The sequence below is a fragment of the Lissotriton vulgaris genome, chromosome 5, assembly GCF_964263255.1.
Source record: "Lissotriton vulgaris chromosome 5, aLisVul1.2, whole genome shotgun sequence".
NCBI lineage: Eukaryota > Metazoa > Chordata > Amphibia > Caudata > Salamandridae > Lissotriton > Lissotriton vulgaris.
In genome coordinates, this window is record NC_141693.1 from 1,599,790,343 (window position 1) to 1,599,814,234 (window position 23,892).

At 43.9% G+C, this 23,892-nt stretch overlaps 1 protein-coding gene across 1 annotated transcript in view; it reads right to left on the minus strand.

Moving 5' to 3' along the window:
- The window catches only part of TINF2 (TERF1 interacting nuclear factor 2), a 200,047-nt gene that overhangs the window by 108,391 nt on the left and 67,764 nt on the right, over positions 1–23,892 (minus strand). Inside the window, exons 4-6 of the mRNA XM_086923732.1 lie at positions 4,366–4,467; positions 4,083–4,193; positions 3,302–3,416 (exon numbers count right to left, since the gene is read on the minus strand). Of these exons, the coding sequence (XP_086779858.1) occupies positions 3,302–3,416; positions 4,083–4,193; positions 4,366–4,467 (328 nt within the window). The remainder of the gene's footprint in view (positions 1–3,301; positions 3,417–4,082; positions 4,194–4,365; positions 4,468–23,892) is intronic.

Genomic DNA, 23,892 nt, shown 5'->3' on the forward strand with positions numbered 1-23,892 from the left:
AATATCTGCACACATCTTATTCCTAAATATACCACCTTGCATAGCTTTTAAAAAGCTCTCATTCTTAAAACTTTCTAAACCAGGCACATATGGCGCGAAGGTTTATCACTAATGTCCACTTTGAAAAACCACACATATCAGATTTGTTTCTAAATGGGAAGCTGTCTCAAGTCCATGCTCTAAAATCTGTAAGTGCACCACCTCTCCACTCTAGTTTGTAACAGCAAATAGTGTCTTGAACATGTGCTCGCCATTTCCCAGTCTGAAACTGCCCCAGTTCTTAGTTCTGCATCAGACTTTTTAAGGGCCCTCTTAGTTTTAATGCAAGTCTGTTCCTCAAACCTTGTACACACGATGCAGTCCTCTAAACCCTCTTAGAAGTTCCTCACACATCTGGTACTTTCCCTAAAACATATACAAAAGTCCCAAAACTTAAGCGGAGACTAAAGCTGAGACGGTCTCCATAAGCCCTGGACATGTTCCTTATTCCTGAAAAAATCCATCTGCACTAATTTTCAAAGTACGAGTCTCTAAAACATGTATAGTCAAAACATCCCGAACCTCATTAACCTAATTCAAATCCGGTAAATATTCAATATTCATTCATTCACTCAACTAAAACTTCGACATTAGCTACATTCATACACTTGTTGGAATTGATTAGTGCAGATAGATAGATTCCCAAAACCTGTACTTACAACTCCAATCCTAAGTCTGACCTTGTCCTAAATGCATATACCCACCTTTAAACAAATAAGTCACACCAAATCCTGTATGTATACACCCACTGCACAGGCAGCCACGATAAAACTACAGATAACTTCGAATGCAAAAGTCTGAGTTGATGTTAGAAAACCTATTAATATGCTACATTTCGATGTCAGGGACTGCGCTCCAAATCCAGTACACTCAATTAATTCCCCATTGTGACCCTTACCTGACAAAATCAGATACATGCATAGCATTCATTAATCTGAGAGCGTCTTCAAAACCTATGCAGCCCTCACCACCACAAAGCCAAGTCTATTAAAATCCTAACTTCCCCCAAAAAGTTTTTTTGTTCCATTTCTGATACAGTCCTGAACCTATACATGTACCCAAAGTTCACCATTGTCCATCAAAGCATACACCCTAATTCTTAAAGTGCACACTATACTCACAATCTCTAAATACACTACAACTTTGAATATGACACTATCTCCAAAACCTTGAACATATGCCCGCTCAAAACTCGGGAGACTGTCGATCAAAACAGGTATACAAGCCCCATACCTAGAAAACAACCCCACATCATGTGTACACACCATTTTCTAGGTTTGAGAGTCTTCTCACAACCTATACACTTGCTACATTCATAGACTTAGGTGATCATAGACTTTCAGATAAACCCCTAATATGAAACCAGACTTGCTTGTTATGTAGGCCCTAAGTGCCAAGTGTAACCGTCTCACCCAAAATGCTTACACGTGACCACTCCAGAACCTAAAACAGACTTGAAAATCTTGTAAATGCCACCCTTCCTTTCTAAACCTGAGGCTGTCCAACAAAAAGATTTTCCTCGCTAAAAACTCAATTGCGCAAAGCACGAATTGCTAAAACTGAAGTATCTCCAAAAGTCTAACACTACATCAGACTGTTCCAGAACTCTGGACAGAGATCCCAACCTTCCATCTAGACACTCCACACCCTCAAAAGTACAATATCACCATTCAAACATATTTATCTGAAAAGGTACACCACCAGTAAAAATAGACCTTATATTTGCACATATAAAACCACTCAAAACCTGTACAGATACTCATTTCTAAGCACAATACTGTTAACACATCATAGGCTAATAATTTCAAACACCTCTAGCCTGCTCTCAACAAAACAAATAAATTAAATGCCACAATAGGCTGGACCAGAACAGCCTACATCCTGCTCTCTACAAAAGAAGCACCTAAAACATTACACATGCGCTGCTCCTTATAAAACAAATTACTATTAGAGCGAATTGAAATAGCTATAATGTTGTGCCTTTAAATAACTCCTTAACAGTCTTCCCCTTATGAATTCAACACTCCTTAAAGTTTGCCAAAAACCCACATGGTATCCTCAATCATGCTAGCTCACCCAAGAACCTACTTCTAGATGCGCCACAAAATCCTGTTACTGAACCTATCTCCCTTTACCAGTTAACATGCAACTCACTGTAATTTTAACAGCCTCTAAAGACTGCCCTCAAACATGCCCTGTTCTCAAACTCATCTGTAGTACATGGTTTGATTTATACACAATAAATGAGAACCCAAACTATGAGAACTTAATTATTTTTTTTAATTATCAAATCAAATTTAAAGAATATCTGAGTGAGAACGAAGCCAAACAATACAAACATACAGACCAGGAATTACATTCCAGGAAACAGAACATTGTAATTAAACTGTAAACAAACAAAAAAAGTAATTCCCCCCAAAATAATAATTGGTAGTATGTTCAGACCTACAGAAATATATAAATGAAAAAAGCAGTACCAGAAAAGTAAGGATAAAAAATAGGGAGTGGGAAAGAGGACGTGGAAAATTTGGATGTCTTCATAATGAAGGGAAAAACAACTAAAAAACACATTGCTAGTGGAAGAGTGCACAGGTGAGTAAAGCCAAAGTAAACAAAGATCAATTAATTCTTTTGCAGCAAAAGCCCGAAAACCTCAAATAAGCATTTGAACAAATTGCTGTCAAAAACTTGGCAAATGATTTTAATCCGGAAAATTAAGAGAAAATCGGTTCTAACTAAATTTCCAGGGTAATTTTCTTCACAAGGATCACAGGCAAGCAAAGTCACCATATCTCATAAATCCAACAGACCTATATTTTCCCTAACACACTGCTTCCATCTAGCCCCCAGAGTCTTAAAAACATAGTTATACCACTGCACCGAAAAGTCAGCCGAGCTCACCAAGAAGCCACCAACTCTTGCTTTTCCTGAAATCCTACATCGTGCACTAAATAAATGTAATAATGCCTCCTACCAAAAACATATATCAAAGTCACCTTAAATTCAAAAGCTCTGATTGTCTTTAAAAAGGTTCCACTAGCACCCAATAAATGTAATGCCCTTTTCTGTAGCCATAAAATTACAATCTAGTGCGTCATACAAGTCTTACCTCTGTGACAAGACAACCTCCTCAAGGCCTTATAAAAGCTAAATCATTAAGTCAATTCATTCTTAACGTCCCAAAAAACCCAACAACCTGAGCAAAATGAGGTCTCCCTGACTGATCTCTGCACTTGACTTCACTGCGATGATGGACATGTACCGCATTGTGACCACCCCATGTCCGAAAAGTAGCGCTGAAGAACGCTGAGAGACGAGCAAAGGTCCTTCTTCCTGGAGCGCAGCGAGCGGCCAGTAGACGTGATGGACTCCTGAAGCTGACGGAGAGAGAAAGGGTACAGCATTGATACCGTGTGAGCAACTGCCTCAAAATGTAGTGTCTGATGGTCAGAGTGGACATCATAAGCCAAGGGGAAGCACACCAAAGTCACCGTAAAATAGGGAAGCTGGGCAGCAAGAAAAGCATACAAGACAGACACATACGAAGCAGAGGGGTGAATAGGCAGCAGTGAAATGCCTCGGTGAGATGGAGAAGCAGCAACCTATTGCCAGCACTTAGAGGGCAGCACATGCAAAACGTTTGGGTTTTTGGATGAGGCTAAAGGTGAGCACGTAGATACACCACAGGGTGACCATCAGCAAGGCTGTGCACGAATGTGCAAAGGGACGCATAAGCAATAAAATGGTTGGCCAGCAGAGACACTTCAAAAATATATGGGGTTTATGAAAAGACAGCAAAGAGTAAGCGACAGACGGCAGAGGTGAGTGGGTTTAATGGGGCTTGAGGAGAGAGGGAGAGTGAATTAGGGTAGAAATGAGTGAAGGAGTTGTGTGGAAGTGAGAAAGTGTAGGCAGAAAAGGATGGGATGGGCTGTGCACCATGTTCCCAAGCACTGTCCCAAGTTCCACCATCTTTTTAGTCCACTCTGTTTACTATCCCATACTCACGAAGCACAAAAGGTTCCCACACCATTAAAGGCTACCTGCTGGATGCTGGGACTCTGCATGGTGCTTTCCAAGCGAATAAAGTATTCCCGCAAGAGTTTCTCAAGTGCTGCCAGGAACACTTCACCGTACTCTTCTTCCAACTCCGCCTGTGATTGAGAAAGATTAGTCGTAAGGTCAAATACTTGGTAGGAACTTTGCTTTCCAACAAAGAGCAATCTTCCATAATCTACTTTTCGGTTAGAGTAGTAGGTGCAATGACGCCATATTTAGGGTAAACATTCTTAGATGGAGGCTGGTAACAGTCGTCCAGACCCTCACCTTAATGTACTGCTTCCAGTTGCGCTGGTCTGTGGGGAGGAACCGCAATGTGTCTCTGAATGTCTTCACTACTTCAGAAATCTTAGTGTAGTCTCTCTGAGTCTGAAAGAGGCAAAAGACACGAGATAAGACAGTCCCCACCCATCATGAAAAATCTCAATACAATAAGAATGTGTTCAAGCACATGAGAGGTATGGTTCCTTTCAGTTCTGCAGGTAAAAATTACGCACTGTTGACACCGTGTCCCTGGAGTATGTATTCCCTGCAGCATGCCACGCTAGTGCACAGAGAAAAGTGCATCAGTGACTGGCAGTTATTTGCACTTTCTAAGCACATTCCACTGTAAGGTTCTCCAAGAATCGGAACATTAGCGGCATCCCTGATGGAGGATCGTTTGAGGCAAGCGCGGTGGCACTTTAGCAGGCGGCCGCAGCAAGCGTGAGCCCCTGGCGACTTGCGGAGGCTGCCTGACTAGGCCAGGTGCAGCCAGCAACTCAGCCTCGAAAGCCCCGCTTGCCTCGTTCCCGCATCAGCTCCCTACCACCTCGATATCTCTATTCCATCACAATCCCCTTCACCTCGTCACTTCATCCCCGGCCGCAGTCACAAAGCCAGCCCAGCCGTTAATCTAATCCACCTTAAACCCACTTCAGTTTCTTACCTGAAGTTCCACAGGCTACTATTACCAGCATTATTATCTGCAAACCCACAAGAGGACTGGGAGCAGGAGCCTAGGTGATACCCAGACTTTTCCTCAGCTGTCCCCCAGCAGCCCAGCATCCGTAGAACCCGGCGCCAGGTGAGATAATCATTAAATTTGCTAAATAAGTATAGCCTTTCGCAACCTACAAGACTCAAGATCCTTTTAACAACAAACCACTAGGAAAATGGGCAGCCCCTCTCACCAGCAAAAGCTCCCCAAGAATCAGATCGGGCGAGTGAGGAAAGCCCCAACAAGGCCCATTTAAAAAAGCACAAAGAAGGCTACCCCTGAATGCTTGGCTGTATCCACAGTGGCCCTTATGCACCACCAATCACCAGCAGATCTAAAACCAGACTTTAACTCAGGGCATGAATCTCAATTCAGGCAACCCTTGCTGCAAGCCCAATCCTTCAAAACTTCCCCTGCCGCACCAGGCGGCAGGGGGTGCAGCCGTGGCCCAGGAACACCAGATCAACGAAGTGCCGAAATAGGGCCCTTCAGAACTCTTACAACAAAAAAAGACTTCATAAGGGAATACTATAGGAACTCAGCACCAGCGATAGCCTTGAAGAATAAATCCAGTCCCTCGGATAAGTTTCAGGCTCTCTCTCCTACGATAGCAGCGACAGTGTCGCATTAACTTTTGGTTCAGCTCAAGATCCACGCGGTCGTCGTGGGTTTGACAGCTCATTGCCATCAAGCCCCCCACCAATGATAGAATTCTTTCTCATAGATGCGCTAGACAACAGTGATTCACACCAGGCCTCCGGTTCGTTACCTCCTGACCAGCAGACAGCCCAAGTCAAATGTTCTACTTCTCAAGTTACCATCTCTAAAGATGCCTCTTTGCCAACTTTTGCCAGTTTTCCCCAATAGCACTAAACCTCCCAATCCCAACCTTTCCCGATTACTAAACAAGGAGCACTAAAGTTCTGTCACCACAAGTCATGACCCACCCATGCGCCCACCTCAGCAACTTTAAACTGTCGCATTCAGAAAGCTCTTCGGATACTGCTGACCAAGGTGATCAAATAGTCAACCCATGAGAATATAAAATCACACTCCCTAAAACTGTTCCTTCTTCATCAATGAACCTAAAAAGCCCACCACCCAGGAAAACCCTTCATCAATTGACCTTAACTACCTTTGGTCACAATTACTGCAAACCCTTCAAACCACGACTGCAGCATTAACCTACCATTCAGACAAAATAGACCTGAAGGTGCACCTTTTAAACACACTTGGGGTGTATACCGCCAGGATTGATCAAAAACTTGAGGCCCTTAACTCACTTATTATAAAAGCCCAATCCCAAGTCCAACTGGTTCAATCAGTATGCTGCTGCTCCCCCATCACGGACTCTCTATCGGCTTTACCTCAATTTCTTTCCTTAGTACTAACTGAAATTAAGAAGCTACCAGTGCCGGGCCACCAGAATTCTTCGTTCCAGGCTCTCAGCTCGGTTCAAGGACTTACTCCTGCGGAAGTGCAACCCCAACCTTTTTCTCTGCATGTCAAGGAGCCAGCAGATTGCAAAGCAATTCCCACCAAACCATCTCACCATCACAATACGATTCGGTTGTCGAAACGGGGAAAAAAAAAAAAAAAAAGACAGCAGAAGAGCCGGAACAAACACATAATGGAAAACAAATCTCTAGTGCTAGTTATTTCCCAAAGATCAATTCAGAGTCACTACGGGAACAGCCTGCCATGTCAGGAGCAAACCCGAGCTCGCAATTAATAGCGCACTCACTGGTGTCTCAAACTGAACTCTCACAATTGAACAGTCACATAGCAGGGCCTCAAGGCTCAAGGCCTACGGCTTTCCTCGCAGCTACTCACCCAAGCAACATCTGGATTTAACCAATTTCCAACAGAGGCATCAGCAACCGTCAAAGGACAACCGGGAACGGCAAATTCCTAGACACTACTTTTAGACACGAGCGCCATTCGCCCATCAACAGTGGGGGTCAACAACCCAGCCCCGCAGCACACAGTTAAAGAGCTTGACAACTCGAATCCGCCAACTTCATCAAGCTACCAACAGTTGGTGGCCACATGTAAAGATCCCACGCCTTACCTTCGATTACCCATCATCGAGAATTGTCCCTTCCATCGCCTGCTATATGGACAACTAACCAGGTCCCCGAAGAAATTCCAAAGCAAACAAAGTTGTTAACCATTGACGAGGTCTCTATGCAAGCATATAAAAGCATATAATATCCCTGGCACCAAGCTGCTGCTAAACCCAGAATAAGTTTCCAGAGGCCCTCACAATATTTTTAATCGAAGAAACATTTTAAGAATTTTCAAATCATCCCAGGATTTAAGCATTTTGCAATCAAAAGAAATAATTGCCATCGAATTTATACCAATCATAGGCACCCAAGCAAGCGAAGCAACCCAAATCACATTAGCATCTCAAGCAATTTGAGAACTTGTTCAGTAAAAAAAACGATCAATTTAAAAACTGGGGCATAATAATACCAATCCCCAGTGTCCCCATCAATACTAGAAAACAATCAGGTTCATGCTCCTAGCTTAACTTTGACTCCTTTTTTCAGTACTAAAGTCAGCAAGAAGCTGTTCATCAGCAGCAATCCCAGAGCATATAACTAATCAGCAAAATCCTGAAAGGGTAGATTGGTCATGGCTATCAGGAGCTTTATCCAGAAGCAGGAACAATTGTAATACCCCCAATCAAAGTCTAACAATATGTCCCTGGAACATCAACGGATTCGGGCAGAAAAATCAATCCGCAGCAATCCTTGGCTTTTTAAAGGAACATGACATCATTCTCTTACAGAAAACCTGGGCAGTAGACAGTATCCCCATCGAAGGCTACCTGGAATTTACGTTGGTTGCCTCAAGACAGTCTAAGTTCGGCAGGCCAAGCGGCGGTCTAACGATCTATGCATCAACTAACTCTCCCAACGCATCAAACAGATAAAATTTGATGTAGACTGGGTCTCCGGAATAGTGTTGGGAAGCCCACCCACTGATAGTCAGTTTTTCTTCTCAATGTCTACGTCACTCCGCATACCCTTGAGAATAAAATCCAAAATGGTCTGTCTGACCAACATTGTTTGTAACCTACTAAGTGAGCACAGCAGCAAGCTTAGCATAATTTCAGGAGATTTCAACACCAACCTCTATTGTAACCCCTCCGAGGACACAGATTGCTTCCCCAATCGACCCCCGCAGGAGATACACCATCTAAACTGGGGGAGAATGCAGTCATCCAGCTCAACAGTGTAGGATTCAACTTATTGAATGGGTGCTTTCACACGTATACTCCTCCCGCCTGGACACGATCAGACAGCTGAATCCACTCCTTTTTGGACTTTTCTTTAGGGAGCAGGGAAATACTTCCTCTGATTGAGAGTTATTATATCGCACCACAAGGTGAGAGCGACCCTCTGCCTCAAATTAGAACTCTATCTGCCAACCTCCCATGTCATCAATAGTTTGCCCATACTCATTCAGGTTGTCATACAAAGAACTTGAGGCGAATGACATGGTCGGATAGTGCGGCTCTCCCTTTGATGGAAAAATGTAGAGCTCTACTACACTCATTACCAGACAAAGATTCTTCCATTATCAGTGGCTGGGTTAGCTTCATAAACCAATTATTCAAAGAAGTTCCACCCGGCAACGAGCATTCCAATTTCGCATCTCACCAGCCACAAAAAAACTAAAGGCACAAAGAAACCGAGCCCTTCGTTTGTCAAGGAAGAGCCCAAGAAATAAAACTATATTCAACAGCTACAAGCAAGCCCAAGCAGCTTTTAATTTCGCAATACATAGTGATAAACAAGCAGCCTCGAATCAGTTTTGGCTGAAGCTTATTCATGAAAGTAACAATCCATATGCAAAGCAATTCTGGTCTCTCGTAAACAGGGGCTTACAAGGCGTAAGCGGCCACGGTAGCACAAACATCAATGCAGACGAATGGAGCCAGTTTTTATCATCTCATTTTAGTGATCGCAACAATAGGGACGACCATCCCAACTCCCTCAGTCCAGCCAACCCTGTGACACCATCTCTAGAAGTTAAGAGCCTAAGTCGACTCGGCCTCAAGCCCCCAGTTAATAACGTTCTAGAAGAATTAACAAATGAGTGCCATGCGAAAAACAATGATTTACTGACTGAGACCATAGTGACATCAGATTAACTAAAAAACAGGATCTTACACTCAATAACGAAAGCCAGGTCTGAAGGAGCTCCAGGGCCAAACGGTCTTCTTCAGACCATGTTCAAATCAGATGTTGAACTATGGTCAGCTTACCTGGCACCCTGTTTCTCCACTGCAGGTTAAATACTACTACTCCAATGTCCTGGAAAGGTGCTATCATTCACCCAATTTATAAAAGCGGGAAGAGAAACGATCCTAATAATTATCGAATAATAGCACTCCTCTACATCTAGTCCAAATATTATGCAAGCATTTTACTGGAAGAGTTGTTGGCCTGGTCCGACCAAACAAAGTGCCTCCCTTTTAATCAGACGGGCTTCGTGGCCAACTCCGGGACAACAACAAATGTACTCACCCTAACTGTCCTGATAGAGAAAGCGGCAGTTCAACCAACTTAACTTCATTGCTGCTTTGTTGATTTTAAAGCGGCCTTCGATCGAGTGCCTCGGGGCCTGCTGTGGCAAAAACTTGAGTCATGGGGAATACCTCCGGACCTCTTACACGCTATAGTTCAACTACACTCAGAAACATGGATTAGAATCAAGTTTGGGTGAAGGCTCCCATGTTTCCAGCAAGATTGGAACCAAAATCGGTGTTAAACAAGGCTGCGTGCTGGCCCCACTCCTTTTTAACTTGTTCATATCGGACTTATCTCCAATGCTTGATAGTGTTAACTGCCACCCCCATCAACTAGATGGAAACCGCATCAGCAACCTGCTATATGCCGATGACCTGGTGCTATTAAGACATACAAGAGTAGGCCTACAGAGGCTACTTGTTGAGCTGCTTCCCTGTACCACAAGAAACTCTTTAGAGCTGAATTTGTTAAAAACAAAAACAATTTATTTTGGGAATCAAAAGAGGCCAAGCGGAGGGTGGTACTTCAATAACGTAAAGCTTGAATCAACACCTTACTACAAATATCTGGGAATCTTTCTGGAAACCATATGTTAATTCGTTAAACAGAAAGTAGTACTAAGGTACAACTAAGGTACAAAGCTTTGTCAATAGAAGCAGACGCTGCAAACTGTCGGAACAACTACTTGGCCCAAGCCTAACTCCTATGCAGAAGGTGATGAAGGTGAAGAGAACTAATTCCCTGTCGTATAGGCAAGAGATCATGAAGGGCACAACAAGCACTTAACTAAATAAACTAACAAACAACATTTTTAAACGTGCGTTCCGCCTGCCAAGATCAGCTTCGCCTGCCCAAGTTTGACTCTAACTAGGCCTACTAGACCACCATGGCGTAGAGGCTGGTGCGTTCATAAAGATTTGTAACTGACTGCGCCATGCCCGGGACGGCTTCCTGGAGGCTAGACTTTGGCAGGACATATTGAAAAGCCACAACGGCCATCAATATCGTTATCACCTGGATCACAGCCTACAATTACTTGGGAGTCAAGGAATTCTGGGGAACAAACCCCTCACAGCCGGTGCTAAAGGTAGCCATAAAGAATAGCGTCCAGCTGTGGTTTTTTCATTCAGAGAGGGCAAAACTGTCAAATAGGAAACACGCTTGGGCAGAGATTTCCAATTTTAAACCAGACGTCGAGTCACCCTATTTATCAAGCACGTTTAAACTTTATTGGAAACAAACGTTTTTAGCTCGGAGGATGGGTGAATGGCCTATTTTAAAGACCCTTTCTGAATGGCGCCGTTCCGGCCACAGTATTAAATGTAGGATGTGCGGCTATCACTTCGAAGCAATGGAGTACATAGTTTGTGTATGCCCCGCAATGCTTACAGTCAGACGATCTTTATTGCAGGAAGAATGGAACAGGCTAGGAGTACGATCATGCCGCCAAGCCTCTGACCGGTGCGATTCGGCCATCCAGACGTCTGCAGTAGTTCTACTCTGAACTCCCGGGTGCCTCATTGCAGGCATACACTGCTAGCGGCACATCCTTTTCATCCCCAAATCCACACTCATCTGGGATCTCCCTGGAATTTTGGTGTTTCTGATTCGGACCCTCCCATACTTACCGCAGCGGTTCCGCGGTAGACTCCTTTCGCGCCAATTAGGTGTCGGAGCCCGGAATCCCCACGTTTATTCATCGTGGACACATTTCCCAAGCTGTCCGAGGCTAATACACAATTGGCCTTCTCTGTTAGTCAGCCTAGGCTTTTATATCCAGGCAATTCATTGGTTGTCCTGATGATGATCCTTGATTTTAACAGGATTGAAACGCCGTCGACAGTACATGTAGTCTAAACCTTAGTTCACTATTATGTGCCATAATTGCGTTATTTCTACATGAGTCAAGCTAAACTGATTACATCTACTTTCTAGCTGCTCACAAATTGTAAATTGCCTGAGAAACTCCCTACCCCTTGTATATTGTTTGTCTAGCCTTGTTGGATACAGGATTGTGTCCCACTGTATATATGTTTGTTTGATATTTCTTCATTACCTTATCGATTAAATTTGAGGTCCAGCTGGACATCCTTTTTATTACAGCCCAGATTGTGGCCTATAATTACTTAACATTGTACCTCCCTTTTGTCAAGGACCGTTGTTGCTCATTAATACCAATACCCTTGGTCCTTGCTTACCGAGTGGGTTCCTTTGTTCCCTTCAATAGCCAAGCCATAATAGCCTCCTTAAATCCAGATAACACGAAGCTGAACATTGGGTTCACTTTAATTTGTTAATAAGGCGTCAAAACTGTTGGGAGATACCAGTGCTGCTAATCTTTCAGCCCAGCAGTGCTGCATTCGGTTCATAGGCTCAATTCCAAAACCCCTGACTGATAACTGCCGATTTGAACCTTACTTTTTAGCCGAACATTAATTGCTTACATGGCTTAAGAGTTTAAAGAAAAAAACAGTTTTGTCGTTTTTTATTCAGTTGTCTTTTATATGAACTAATCGAATGTGTTTTAAATTGTAATGGTTTTAAGTAATGAAAGTCCTACTTTACTTTAATCTCTTTCCTTTACTATCTTTCGTTTGAAAATCAAAACCCAAATGTTAATTCAAATGTTAAAAGTTGGAAGGGATGCAGCTTGCGTCTGACCAATTCCCCATTTATAGGCCTTCTCTCCTCTTTAATGTTTTCAGTGTTAAAAAAAAAAAAAACAGCACCAAACTCATTTTAGCGGTTTATCAAGGAAAGGATAACAGGACCTATTCTAAGACTGTGGCTGCCTCACAGAATGTTTTTGGGGCTCTGCAAAATAATTAATCTCACCATTTCTATTCATAAAAAGATGTCACAAATATCTAAGTGTCCTAAGATAATGTAAAAGAGGACTTTCCACCTACGGACTAGAAGTTTGATAACTGGGGTAGATTAAAAAAAGGTGTGGGAAGTCCCTAGCTAGGAGTAATGAATACATGGGCTTTTATTAGTTTACAATCCGATTAATTTTTTATTTCTGCTGGAGTTCCAAGCCTTATCCGTCACCACAGCCAAGGACGACTGAGCAACCTTGATTTCCTGAATCTCAGAACTGAAATCTCATACCGAGAGCTGGAACGTAAAATACATGGTACCTTATATTAAGAGAAGACGGATGACAGAAAGATTGTATAGGACTTTGCGGCAGGGACAGAGCACATTAAAAATAGTATTTGGAAACTGGCAAACAATGAAGCTGGAACGGATGGGACGTTTATTAAGTTCTATAAGCAAAGGAATGGAAGCATTTTGCACTAACTGTAGTTTTTGGGTTGAGTAAAAAGGAAGACCCACTAATAAAGAGTTGCAGTAGTGTAGTACAAAGTTTATTAAAACGTGCAACAGCATACTCTGGAAGGAAATGAGCAAATAAGCAGGAACCTTCAAATGATGCTTAGGTGGCGAAAGCAAGCAGAATTCTGCCTGCTAAAGTGAACTTCAATAAATTGCCGGTTGTCACAGAAAATCTCTAAATTACGGGGCCTGTTGAGAAGGCATAAGGAGAGGGTCTAGAATGTCGGATCACCACTCAAACGTCCACAATTACAGGTTTCCAAAAATCAAGACCTCTATATTATCCTCATTCCGAATTAAGGAATTGGGTTGCATCCACTTGGCAACTTCACAATGGTATGGCTGCTTGTGTTTTGTCTGCAGTTTCTTCTGAGGGGAAGCATTTTGAGTCTTCTGCTGTTATTAAGATTTGTAGTGGTTTTGGCGAATTCTATTTTCTTCTTCTGACCAATTAAGTGTTTCTGTCTGCACCTTCATCTTGTAATCAAAGCTGCAGGAGGCTGGGGAATGTGTTTTGTATTCAGGGCTATGGTGATCTTTTTCAAATCCTTTTATGGCATAGGAGCCGGCTACCTAAATAAACGCGTATACCACTATATTCCAACTAGATCGCTAAGATCTTCAAATGCAAATCTAGCCCTCGTTCCCAAAACACGCCCAGCACGACGTACTGGGGTAAGATCTTTTGGACTCCTTTGCGCACAGAATCTCTGAGATCAACACAGACATGCTAACTTTTAGGAAGAATCTTAAAACCTGGCTTTTTAAAAACTAGCCCTTCCCCAGCAATATGCCACTTCCCGCCTCCTTGCGCCTCTTTGAGTAGCTGTGCGCTATATCAAATGTGTTCATTTAATTTCAGGGTTCATGTCTATCAGTCGATGCCAGGATGATTCATGAAGTGAACTGGAGTACATCCAATTTGAGAACATTCACAACTGCCAGGTCAGCAGCAGCGCACATGAGCTACTTTGAAACTAGCTGTCCTTCCTCATTGAACTCATTAAAGTGTTGATGCTTCGCTTTTGAAGGATCAGCAATGAATCTGCTTCAACCCCAAATGAAACCCAAACAGCTAAACCTCTGGTCACCTTGATTATTTCAGACTTTTATAGAGTACTACTTTGCCATTCAAAAGACTTTTCATGGCTGCTCCAGAAAAGTACTGAGAAGCAGCCTTATGTACACTGCTTAAAGCATTAGGCATCTAAGCTTCTCAGCTTTGTAATTCAATAAGGTAAAGAGCAAGCAAAGGTACCCAAGATGTTGAGGTGGAAAACTTTAGAAACGATGAAGGCTTGCTTGAATTTTAAGTCCGAGCCATTGGAGATCATTTCAAAATGGATGAACAGGAAAAGAATGACCTGCATACAAAATACTAGTCCTTAGGTGAGCTAGAGAGGATTTAGGAGTGCCCAAAGTATGACATTCTCATCGTCAATTACTGGGATAAGATTAGGGCTTGACTGATATTTTCAATAAATGTAGTTTTGTCTTCTATGGTCTGGTAGAGTTAATTGACTTTGGCAAGCTACGGAAGCAAATTATCTTACATTTGAAACTATTTGATTGTCCTTCTGGATGGACTTTTGGATTTCTTAAGTATTCTCTACCAGTCCTGATGCAAGATCGGGAAGCTCTATTGTAGTAAACTAGGTGCGAGGGCCGCAAGCTCAAAGATGGAAGTCTTGAGTAGAAGGAACTTGCCTTGTAGTCTGAAGAGAAGATATGCTCTGCGCAATAGCTCTCACATGAAAAGGAGATCAGTAAACACCCATTGTGTTAAAGCCATTCTAGAGCAATTAAAAATATCCTGTCTTTGGGGAATCGCAACAAAAATGAAAAAGGAGAAAAGTAGTCTAGTTGATAATCATGGGAAAAGTCACGCACCCTAAAAACATGGTCTATAAAAACAAAAATAAAAACTGACTTAAAAAAAAAAAATTAATAAAAAAGTCAGGAATGTTCAGAGGGCATACCCCCGTGTCCCGGGATCCTGCTCAAAAGAGGCACGGAACAAAGAAAATAAGGTGTAATTTCTAGAACAAGATATTTAGCGTCAGTACAGCTGCTGTCTGCCATAAAAGTACAAGAGTGCCTATTAGAAGCTGTCAAGCTGTAGCCTAACTAACCCCACCTAATATGTAATCTATAAATAGGCACCATAAAAGAAAAATAATTAACCTGCTAATATTCTCTACTGTAAGAAGGGTTTACGATTTCAAATAAATGAAGTGTAGTTAGAGAGGCTAAAGCTGTGTGCTTAATCTGATGGGACATAGATAGTAGAGATCGAACAACATGGCCATCAATTTGACTGTGTTAACTAGATAACAAAAGGTAAAATCAAGGCACAAACCAAAGATCAAATCCATACAAAATTTTTAATCATGTGGACAAAGCACAAGCATGAGCTGTCTGAAAGGTATATTGTTACCAGTCCTTAAAATATACAGAGTGGGTTTTGACTGCCTCAGAGTACCATAGCTCCCTAAACTCAGGCAACTGGCTATTTAGTGTGTCGTTCCATGTCCTATGTAGTGCTTGCCATGCAATATAAATATAGTTGAGACTATTTTACATACCAAGAGTACACTGAATCATCACATTCATTCTTATCTCGTAATCAGAAAGTGGTATTTTTATCTTGCTTTTGTATTGCAACAGGTTCCTAAACATGTTTTACTCATAACACAAGCCATACCCATCGGCTTTCCCATTGCTTGTTTCCAGATGAAGTCTAAGGAAATACCTGGACATCTGTTTGTGCAGAATGCAGAGGCATTCGTTTTTAGAGTGCAGATGGTATAAATGAGGATATTTTGTGAGTCATTGCATACTGGTGTACAGCAACCCCCAAAACATCCATTACAATTATTAGCAGTTCTACTCAGAAGTTTCGACACCGGAGTGATAGACTTCTGAGGCACACCTCAAGTGATGGTGGTGACATGCCGCAAACTGTCTCTGCTGGGAGAACCGGCTCAAGGACAAAGATGTAGGAGTTCCTGTTCAGATTTGCAAGTTGTTGCCCAATTAACCCCAACTACCTTAACTTTCATTGTGTTTCTCCTTTATATGGATCACTAACTGAAGGAACCAGGTAAATATACACCGCTTCTGTAATATATTATTAATATTATTATTATTATTATGTTTCTTATATAGCGCCTGAATCGACCCCCGAAGGGGTATCTCCGCGCTTGCCTTGGGAACCCGTCCTGGCTTTTCCCTGTGAGATAGCCCCTACAGGGCATCCCCAAGGTGAAAGCCAGGCATCCCGCCGTGGGGGGGCCGTTGTGGAGATTAAGCAAGCTTAATGCCCAGAGTTGCAGAGTGTGAACCCATGATTAGAGTAGGCACCGAAGCGAGAATTATCGAGTCCATGGACATTTGAGCTCAAGACCCTGCCGCGTCGGGAATTGAACCCTGGTCCCGGGTCTGACCTCTGCTTCAGGGTCTGCCTGCTCTGAACCAGTGAGCCACACTTCTATATAAAAAGGCACCACGCAATAAAAAGAATCAAAATATATTGTCTCTTAAAAAATGCTCAGAAATCTTGCACAGGGACAGGTTTGCTAAGTCTATTGCTATCACATGAAGAAACTTTGTTTATCTCGTGAAAAACAGACCTTCTACTAAAATTGACCGATATCCATGATGTTATCAAAACCAATTTGATTTGCTAAAAATGTGTGGGATTTATTTCACATTTGTTTTCTGTTTCATATTCCTGGCCCAGTAAACTCAACAAAGCACAACACAGAAACACCTGAACAAAAATGCTGCTTCACTGCTTGTCCAATTATCTGCATTTTCCTACCATGTGCTGGCTTGATTGGCTTTACTTCCTAAAACTGTTTGACAATTAAGTTACTTATTGTATTTCTTGCTGTTTTTTGTGAGCTTTTCCATCAACATTAAAATTGGCATAGTGTGTATGCATATGAGTGGGATCCTGAAACAAATGTAAAATAATAGGATTTTCATGTTTTAACTGGTACCCTATAGAAAAAAGGCAACATTTATTATCTTTAAGGCAAAGCCAAAAGTAATAAAATTCAGCCACCACAAAATACATACGAATCCGAGAGTCTTTACAAAAACAAAGACAGAGTAGTACACCTAGGCATAAGGATTTAGGTGTGAAAAATGGTGTGTTACTGCTACAACGCATCTTTTACAACGTAATGCTGTTACAACGCAGCTATTACATCGCAAATACCATTACAATGCATGCCAAATAACTGAGGCACTTTAAGTATTGCTGAAGGTGCACTATCTACACATGCATAGCAGGATCAATTAGGCTGTTGAGGATCTACAAACCCCAAACATTAACTAGGACCTTGGGAGAGGGAAGTTGTTCATAAATTCAAGGAAAATATCCATGGGGAGAAAAAGCGCTGCAAGTTTGCAGCTTTCTTCTGCATGATTTTCTTTGATGTTCATAAACCGTAACTCAGAATAGCAAGTAGAACAGACTAGGAGAAGGTGGGTCATTACCACATCACGCAAACTCGCTGCAGAATTTCGACCTACAGTCCAGGAATTGGAATCCGTGTGATAATGCTTGGAAAACATACAGCCTGATGTCCTCAGAAGTCAAAATACAAACGGACTCCAATCAAGAAATTGAGGTAGGACTAAGGTCCAAAAACACTTAACAAATGGCGCTCGGGAGAACGCCGGTAACGACGCTGGAGGAAGAGACGAGACCACAGAGACAATTACACATTGCCGGTACTTCAGACCAACTATGGCAGGAATCCTGAGCAGTTTGCCTAATCTAGCATCGCTCTATATCTTGTGGTTTCTTTGGCTTGGGTAATGCTCTCACACCTGACCAAACAGTCTAAGGAACCTGCAACGCGGATGCCCCTCGACTCGGTGGCAAAGCCATTTCCAGTCTCATACACCGATGATGTCCTTGTAAGCCATCCCCAAGTTGGCTTGCAGCGCTTACTCAACAAAATGCATGAGTACGTTGTGGAAAACCACCTTGAAGTGCACCTCAACAAAACAAAAACCCTGACAATTAAAATTGGCAAACGACGGTTCCATACTTGGTACCTAGAAAAAACATCAATTGTGAATACCCTTACCTAAAAATATTTAGGGGTAACCATCAAGAGGGCGGTCAATTTGCCAACCATCTTGAGGCAACCAGAAGGAAGGGTATGGCAATAACACTAAGGCAGTTAAAAACAAAACTCACAGGACCTATCCTTACCCCCCCTCCTCCGGGTAGCACAAGCTAAAATTCTACCCATCATCGCCTCTGGCAGTGAAGCACTGAGTGGCAGGGACGCAAAACTGTTGGACACCACCATGGCCAGGGCCTATCGAGTTATGTTCAATCTTCCAACTTACGCCTCACCAGAGCAGAGTCAGCTAAAGTTCAGCCTAACCAAACAAGTTCTGGCAAGGCTCTTGCATAACGTTTTTGCACAAAATTAGGAACTCTCCCCATAACACACTGAATCACCAGCTCTGGGAAGAACTTTGCAATACATACAACTCGCCGGCCAGACAGTACTTGGAGGATTCAATGGTCACTACCGGGCTATCTGCTCTATGGGAAACTGAAACTACTCATTCAGACTTCAAGCAAGTAGTAAAAAAAGTAATAACGAAAATCTAATCTCCATTGTAGAAGACAAAGCTGTTTTTAACTGTAGGAGTCACACCTGGATGATAAGGAGTGGCTACAAATTACTTGGTCCACAGGCGCATTTTAATTTGGGGTATTCCAGGAAGACAAAAGAACTATTCTTAAAATACAGGCTAGGAATGCTACCAGCTACTCCGCACATCCCACCATGGAAGAGGGGGAAATGTGGCAGCACACGTAGACTATGTGGAAACAGTACTGAGGACATGGCATACCTAATCTGCACCTGTACTAACCTAAAGGAGGAAAGGGTCGGTTTACTTAAAGTGCACTTTAACGAACGAGGGATTCAAACTCAGAGATAGGCTGTGATCGCATGCAACTCCAAGGGCCCACAGCTAAATGGGAAACTAGTGAAATATTTGTCGCTAGTAGAAACTAAGCAAGGGAGTGCTGCGCCCTTTGCAAATGCATAAACAGCATAAAGGAGTTCCATCTCATACAATCGAAAACTTTAGGCACAGCCATTCGAACCTCTTCAGAACATGCCGAGCAAGGCGCCTTTGCACTTGCGACTTTTATTGTTCTTAGAAACATATTTAAAATATCTTTCCCTTTTTTTCCCCTTTCTCTTCTTAACCCCTTCCAGGCTCATGACGAGCTGGGCTCGTCATGGTGTAGCCTCCTCGCACGCTGATGACGAGCCCAGCTCGTCATGGAGCATGGGTTTTTTAAAATCTCAGCATAGGAGAATTCAACTAGCACGGATGTGGTTATTATTTTTCCTCTCTTTTCTGCAGTTTGAAATAGTATGAATTTTTAAGTGTACTTTTAGTAATAGTTTTAATTAACCATAAACAAACTATTACCTGACCAAACAGGATCTTGGACATGAGCACTAGCAAACAAACGCTCCTGGCATTTTACTACTGATAGACCTGAAATGTATCTGAGCCTGATGTTTCCGTAGCCTGTTCGCGGCTACCTTCTTGCTTATACGCATCTAAAACCAGTTGGTGTAATTTAGTTTTAATATTAAATCAGGCTTTCGCTCGCATTACACTATACTTTGCTGTTTATTACTTGGGCCATGCTTTTCACCTGACCCAACAGGGTCTTTGACTTGAGCACAATAACTCATTTTAATAAACTGACGTTATTACTGTTATTGATAGACTAAAACTGCAATGAGCTGGTCGCTTCAGTAGCATGATTGCCAGAAATAACAACCAAAATATTGTAATGCCAGCAGGTTTGCATTAACCAGTGATTGTCTGGGCGACCTACCATGGTATTTAGTCACTATGCCTTGATGCATATTTTCACTAATGACTAAATCACATTAAATTTCATGCACATTCCCCTACATGTAGTTTATCCTCAATGTATTACTTTTACAGACAGAATCAATACAAGGATATATTCAGGACCACAACATTAGAATTTATTCCTAAAGAGGTAATAAACACGTTCTTGAATACCAGTTGACGGTACATAGTTTAATTTAGTATAAAGCACAATTATGTAAAATTCTAGTACAGATTTAATTGAAATAACCATATCTTTACAAATCTTTTCGGGGCACATTTTTAGACCACATAACTACAAGGACTAGGTCAATGAACACCTTTTAATATTACGGCTCGCATGAGATGTATAGTACATTGTACAGAATGTCAATAATTAAATAAAGTTTGTATTGACTAACAGCTTTGAGAAAGCCCTCTTCCCCCAGCAGGCTGTTTGAGGGGTGAATCACATGTTCACTTTAAGCAGAATTGTATCTAATAAACAGTAGATGGGGGGGGTTGGGGGGAGAGAGGAGCTTCGCGCGGTTCCAAGATGGACGCGTGAGCAAAGGGCTCCCGAGACCCTCTTCGCCTCCCGCATCTATCCTGCCACAAATCCTGATTTGAACGACGGGTAATTATTGCTGATGCCCTGCTGATTCGGAGAACTTTTTTCAGAAATCACTTTGGCCGCCGAGATCCGGACTTACTGCACCCTGAAGTTTGCGGCTTACATCGTAGACCAACCCCGGACCTGAGTCTCCGAGGCACCCGGTGGCAGTTGAACAACAACGGCTAGTGTGGCACGCCCGCTGCCCCTGTGGTACTTTCGGTTTCGCTTTTGGTCATTGTTGAAGGTGATCTACGGCCACTCTACACGACTGTCCTGTTCCTGCGGCAGTTCCCACGTGTGCATTGGATTTTAGCCCTCTTGCCCTTGAGGGCCACCGAGAGCGGGACCATTTTAAACAGATCCCACCGGTTCAGTCGGAGCTCATTGCTCACCATGGCGGGCAAAGCGGATACCGAGAAACGGAACGCCAAGGGCACTCATCGTGGTGGAGTTCTTCAAACCCAGACCATAGAGCGCTACACTCGCCCAAAAGGGTCCCCAGGCGGAGCGAGCAAGGCTCTTGAGGGGACCGGAGATGGTCCTCCTTTAACGGAGGAGCCGACATTGAAGGACATCATGTGCGCCATCACCAGTATTCGCACAACTATGGGCCAACAATACGAAACCCTTGCTGCGAAGATCGACACAGTGGCGATCGAGGTCAATCTTATTAGGGCGGACCTGGGTAAAACGAATGAGCGGGTCAAGTCCCTGGATATTAAAACTGCGAGCTTGACTACTGATGTCTCGGACCTTCAGGCTGAGGTTCGCACCCTCCGGACCTCCAACGACCTGTTTGCCCGCCGGCTGGAGGATTTCGAGAGCCGGGCCAGGTGCAACAACGTCCGCATCGTGGGGGTTCCGGAGACCTCTGCGGATGTATCTACGGACCTTCTGGTGGAGGATCTGGTCCTGAAACATCTTATGCCTAAGGGGCTCAGTAACTTTTTCACGGTGGAGCGAGCTCATAGAGTACCCGGTGGGAAGCCCAAGCTGGGGGCCGCTCCAAGGGCTATCATCGCTAAAATTTTAAATTTTCGTGACCGGGACGCTATCCTGCAAGCCTCACGTACTACAGGTCCCACTAAGTTTGACAATGCCTCCATTAGTTTCTATCCAGACTTTACGCAGGCGGTGCAGAAACAACGCATGGGATTCACGGGGGTGAAGAGACGACTCAGGGATATGAGACTGAAGTATTCCATGCTTTTTCCGGCCCGCCTGAGGATCGAATATGAGGAACGAGCGTTTTTCTTTGATCGCCCTGAAGAGGTCAGTGACTGGTTGGACACATTGCCATCAAACCGCACCAGCAGCGAGAGCTCGAGAGGTGCCGAAGGGGGCCTGGCTGAACAGGAGTAGTGAGTCTGCATCGGCGAGCCGATTTCCTTGGACTTATAGCAGGGGCTCTGTGATTGATTCGCTTTACAATGCTGATACCCAGAGGTGGGGGAAAATCGGGTCTCTTCTTCCTCCTCGGGGACTTTTTCTCTCTTCTTGTAGGTTAGTTTAATGGGGCGACAGGGGATGGTGGGGGGGGGGGGGGGTATTTTCCTTTTTGTTTCGCTCGAGGCTACGCTATGTTTTGGCTTTTATCCTGTGTGCTTGGTCTGGGGCGAGGGGGGCGGAATGCCCACTGCCGGGATGGGGGGTGGGGAGCTTAGGGTGCTGAGTTGGAACGTAAACGGTCTTGGTGATAGGATAAAACGGGGGATCGTTTTGCAATACTTGAAACAATGTGCCCCAGATGTGATGTTACTCCAGGAGACACATTTGGTTGGTAACACATACCATGCGCTGAACAGACGGAGCTACCGCCTGGTGGCTCACTCTAGCTTTACCTCTGGTTCGAGAGGGGTGGGGGTCCTGGTTAGAACCTCCCTCCCCCTGGAGATAGATGACGTAGTGTTGGACGACAGGGGCCGCTATGCGGCTATTACGGGTCGGTTGGAGGGAAAAACGATCTCCATTTTGTCTGTGTATGTTCCCCCTGGCCTGCAAACCACTACATTTGCGGATTTGGGTAATGTGATCCTGGGGCTCCCTGACGGCATACTGATAGTGGGTGGCGACTTTAATTCTGTAGTCAGTGGGGGATGAAGATCGTAGCCCCCCCCCCCCCCAAAACTCTGCCCGCGGTGCAGCTTTGGCTCAGGAGTCTCCTGGACACGTTTGGTCTAGTTGATTGTTGGAGGCAACTGCACCCTGGACAGCTCCAATATACTTTCAACTCGGAAGCCCACGGGAGTCGGTCGAGATTGGACTATATTCTTGTACCAGAAGTGCAGATGGTCTCTGTGAGAGAAATCAGACATTTGGCCAGGGGGATCTGTGATCACTCTCCGCTTTGGCTCACAGTGGACATACAGCTGGGTGCCGAGGGACGGGTCGTTCCGATCAACCCCTGGCACCTTCGTAACCCTAAGATTAGGTCGGAGGTGGTGAAGTGTATGGACTACTATTTCACTGAGAATGAGGGATCGGTATCCTCCCCTGTTACATTGTGGGAGGCATATAAACCAGTGATTCGTGGTCAAACCCTGTCCCTCATTGCCAGCGAAAGGAAGCGTAAGAATGCTGCGGTGGTGGACCTGGAGAATGAAATCACTGAGTTGGAGAGACAGATGGAGTCCGGAGTCACCCCTGAGGTGCTTGACTCTTTGGCCCTGAAACAGTCTGACTATAAGGCGCTGGTCACTGATGCGGCTCAGGCGATGCATCGTGAGCAACATGGGCGTTTGTATGATGTTGGGGATAAGGCGGGAAAGTTGATTGCCTGTTTGGATAAGAGGGATAGATTGAATCAGGGGGTTCCTGTTGTTGGATGGTACATGTGTCGTGGACCCGATTGATATAGTCCAGGTCTTTGCCCAGCACTTTCAGGCGGTTTATGCTCCGGTCTCTGATAGGCCGGAGGAGGATTCACATTTATTGCTTCGGGATATCGCCTTGCCTAGCCTGTCGGATTCGGACAAGGAGCTTATGGAGGCGGATTTTTCCACCGATGAAGTAGCGCTCGCTATCCGTTCACTTCGCTCCGGGAAGGCCTCAGGCCCGAATGGCATACCAGTGGAATTATACAAACTAGGCCCCGACAAAATGGCGCCGTATCTTCGTCGGATGCTCCTGTCATCGCGAGATCTCGGATCTCTTCCTCGGGATCAGAGACTGGCATCCATTGTGGTCATTCATAAGGATGGCAAGCCCCGTGATCATTGCTCATCGTATCGGCGGATTTGGCTTTTGAATGTTGAACCCAAAATTCTCGCAAAACTTTTGGCAAATCGGCTGCTTATGGTGATTGCTGACTTGATCCACCCTGACCAGTCTGGATTTATACCCCATCGTAATATTGCGCTTAATCTTCGACGCCTTCATGGCGTCTTGGCAAGGGCGGGGTCTCTTAAGGAGCCGGC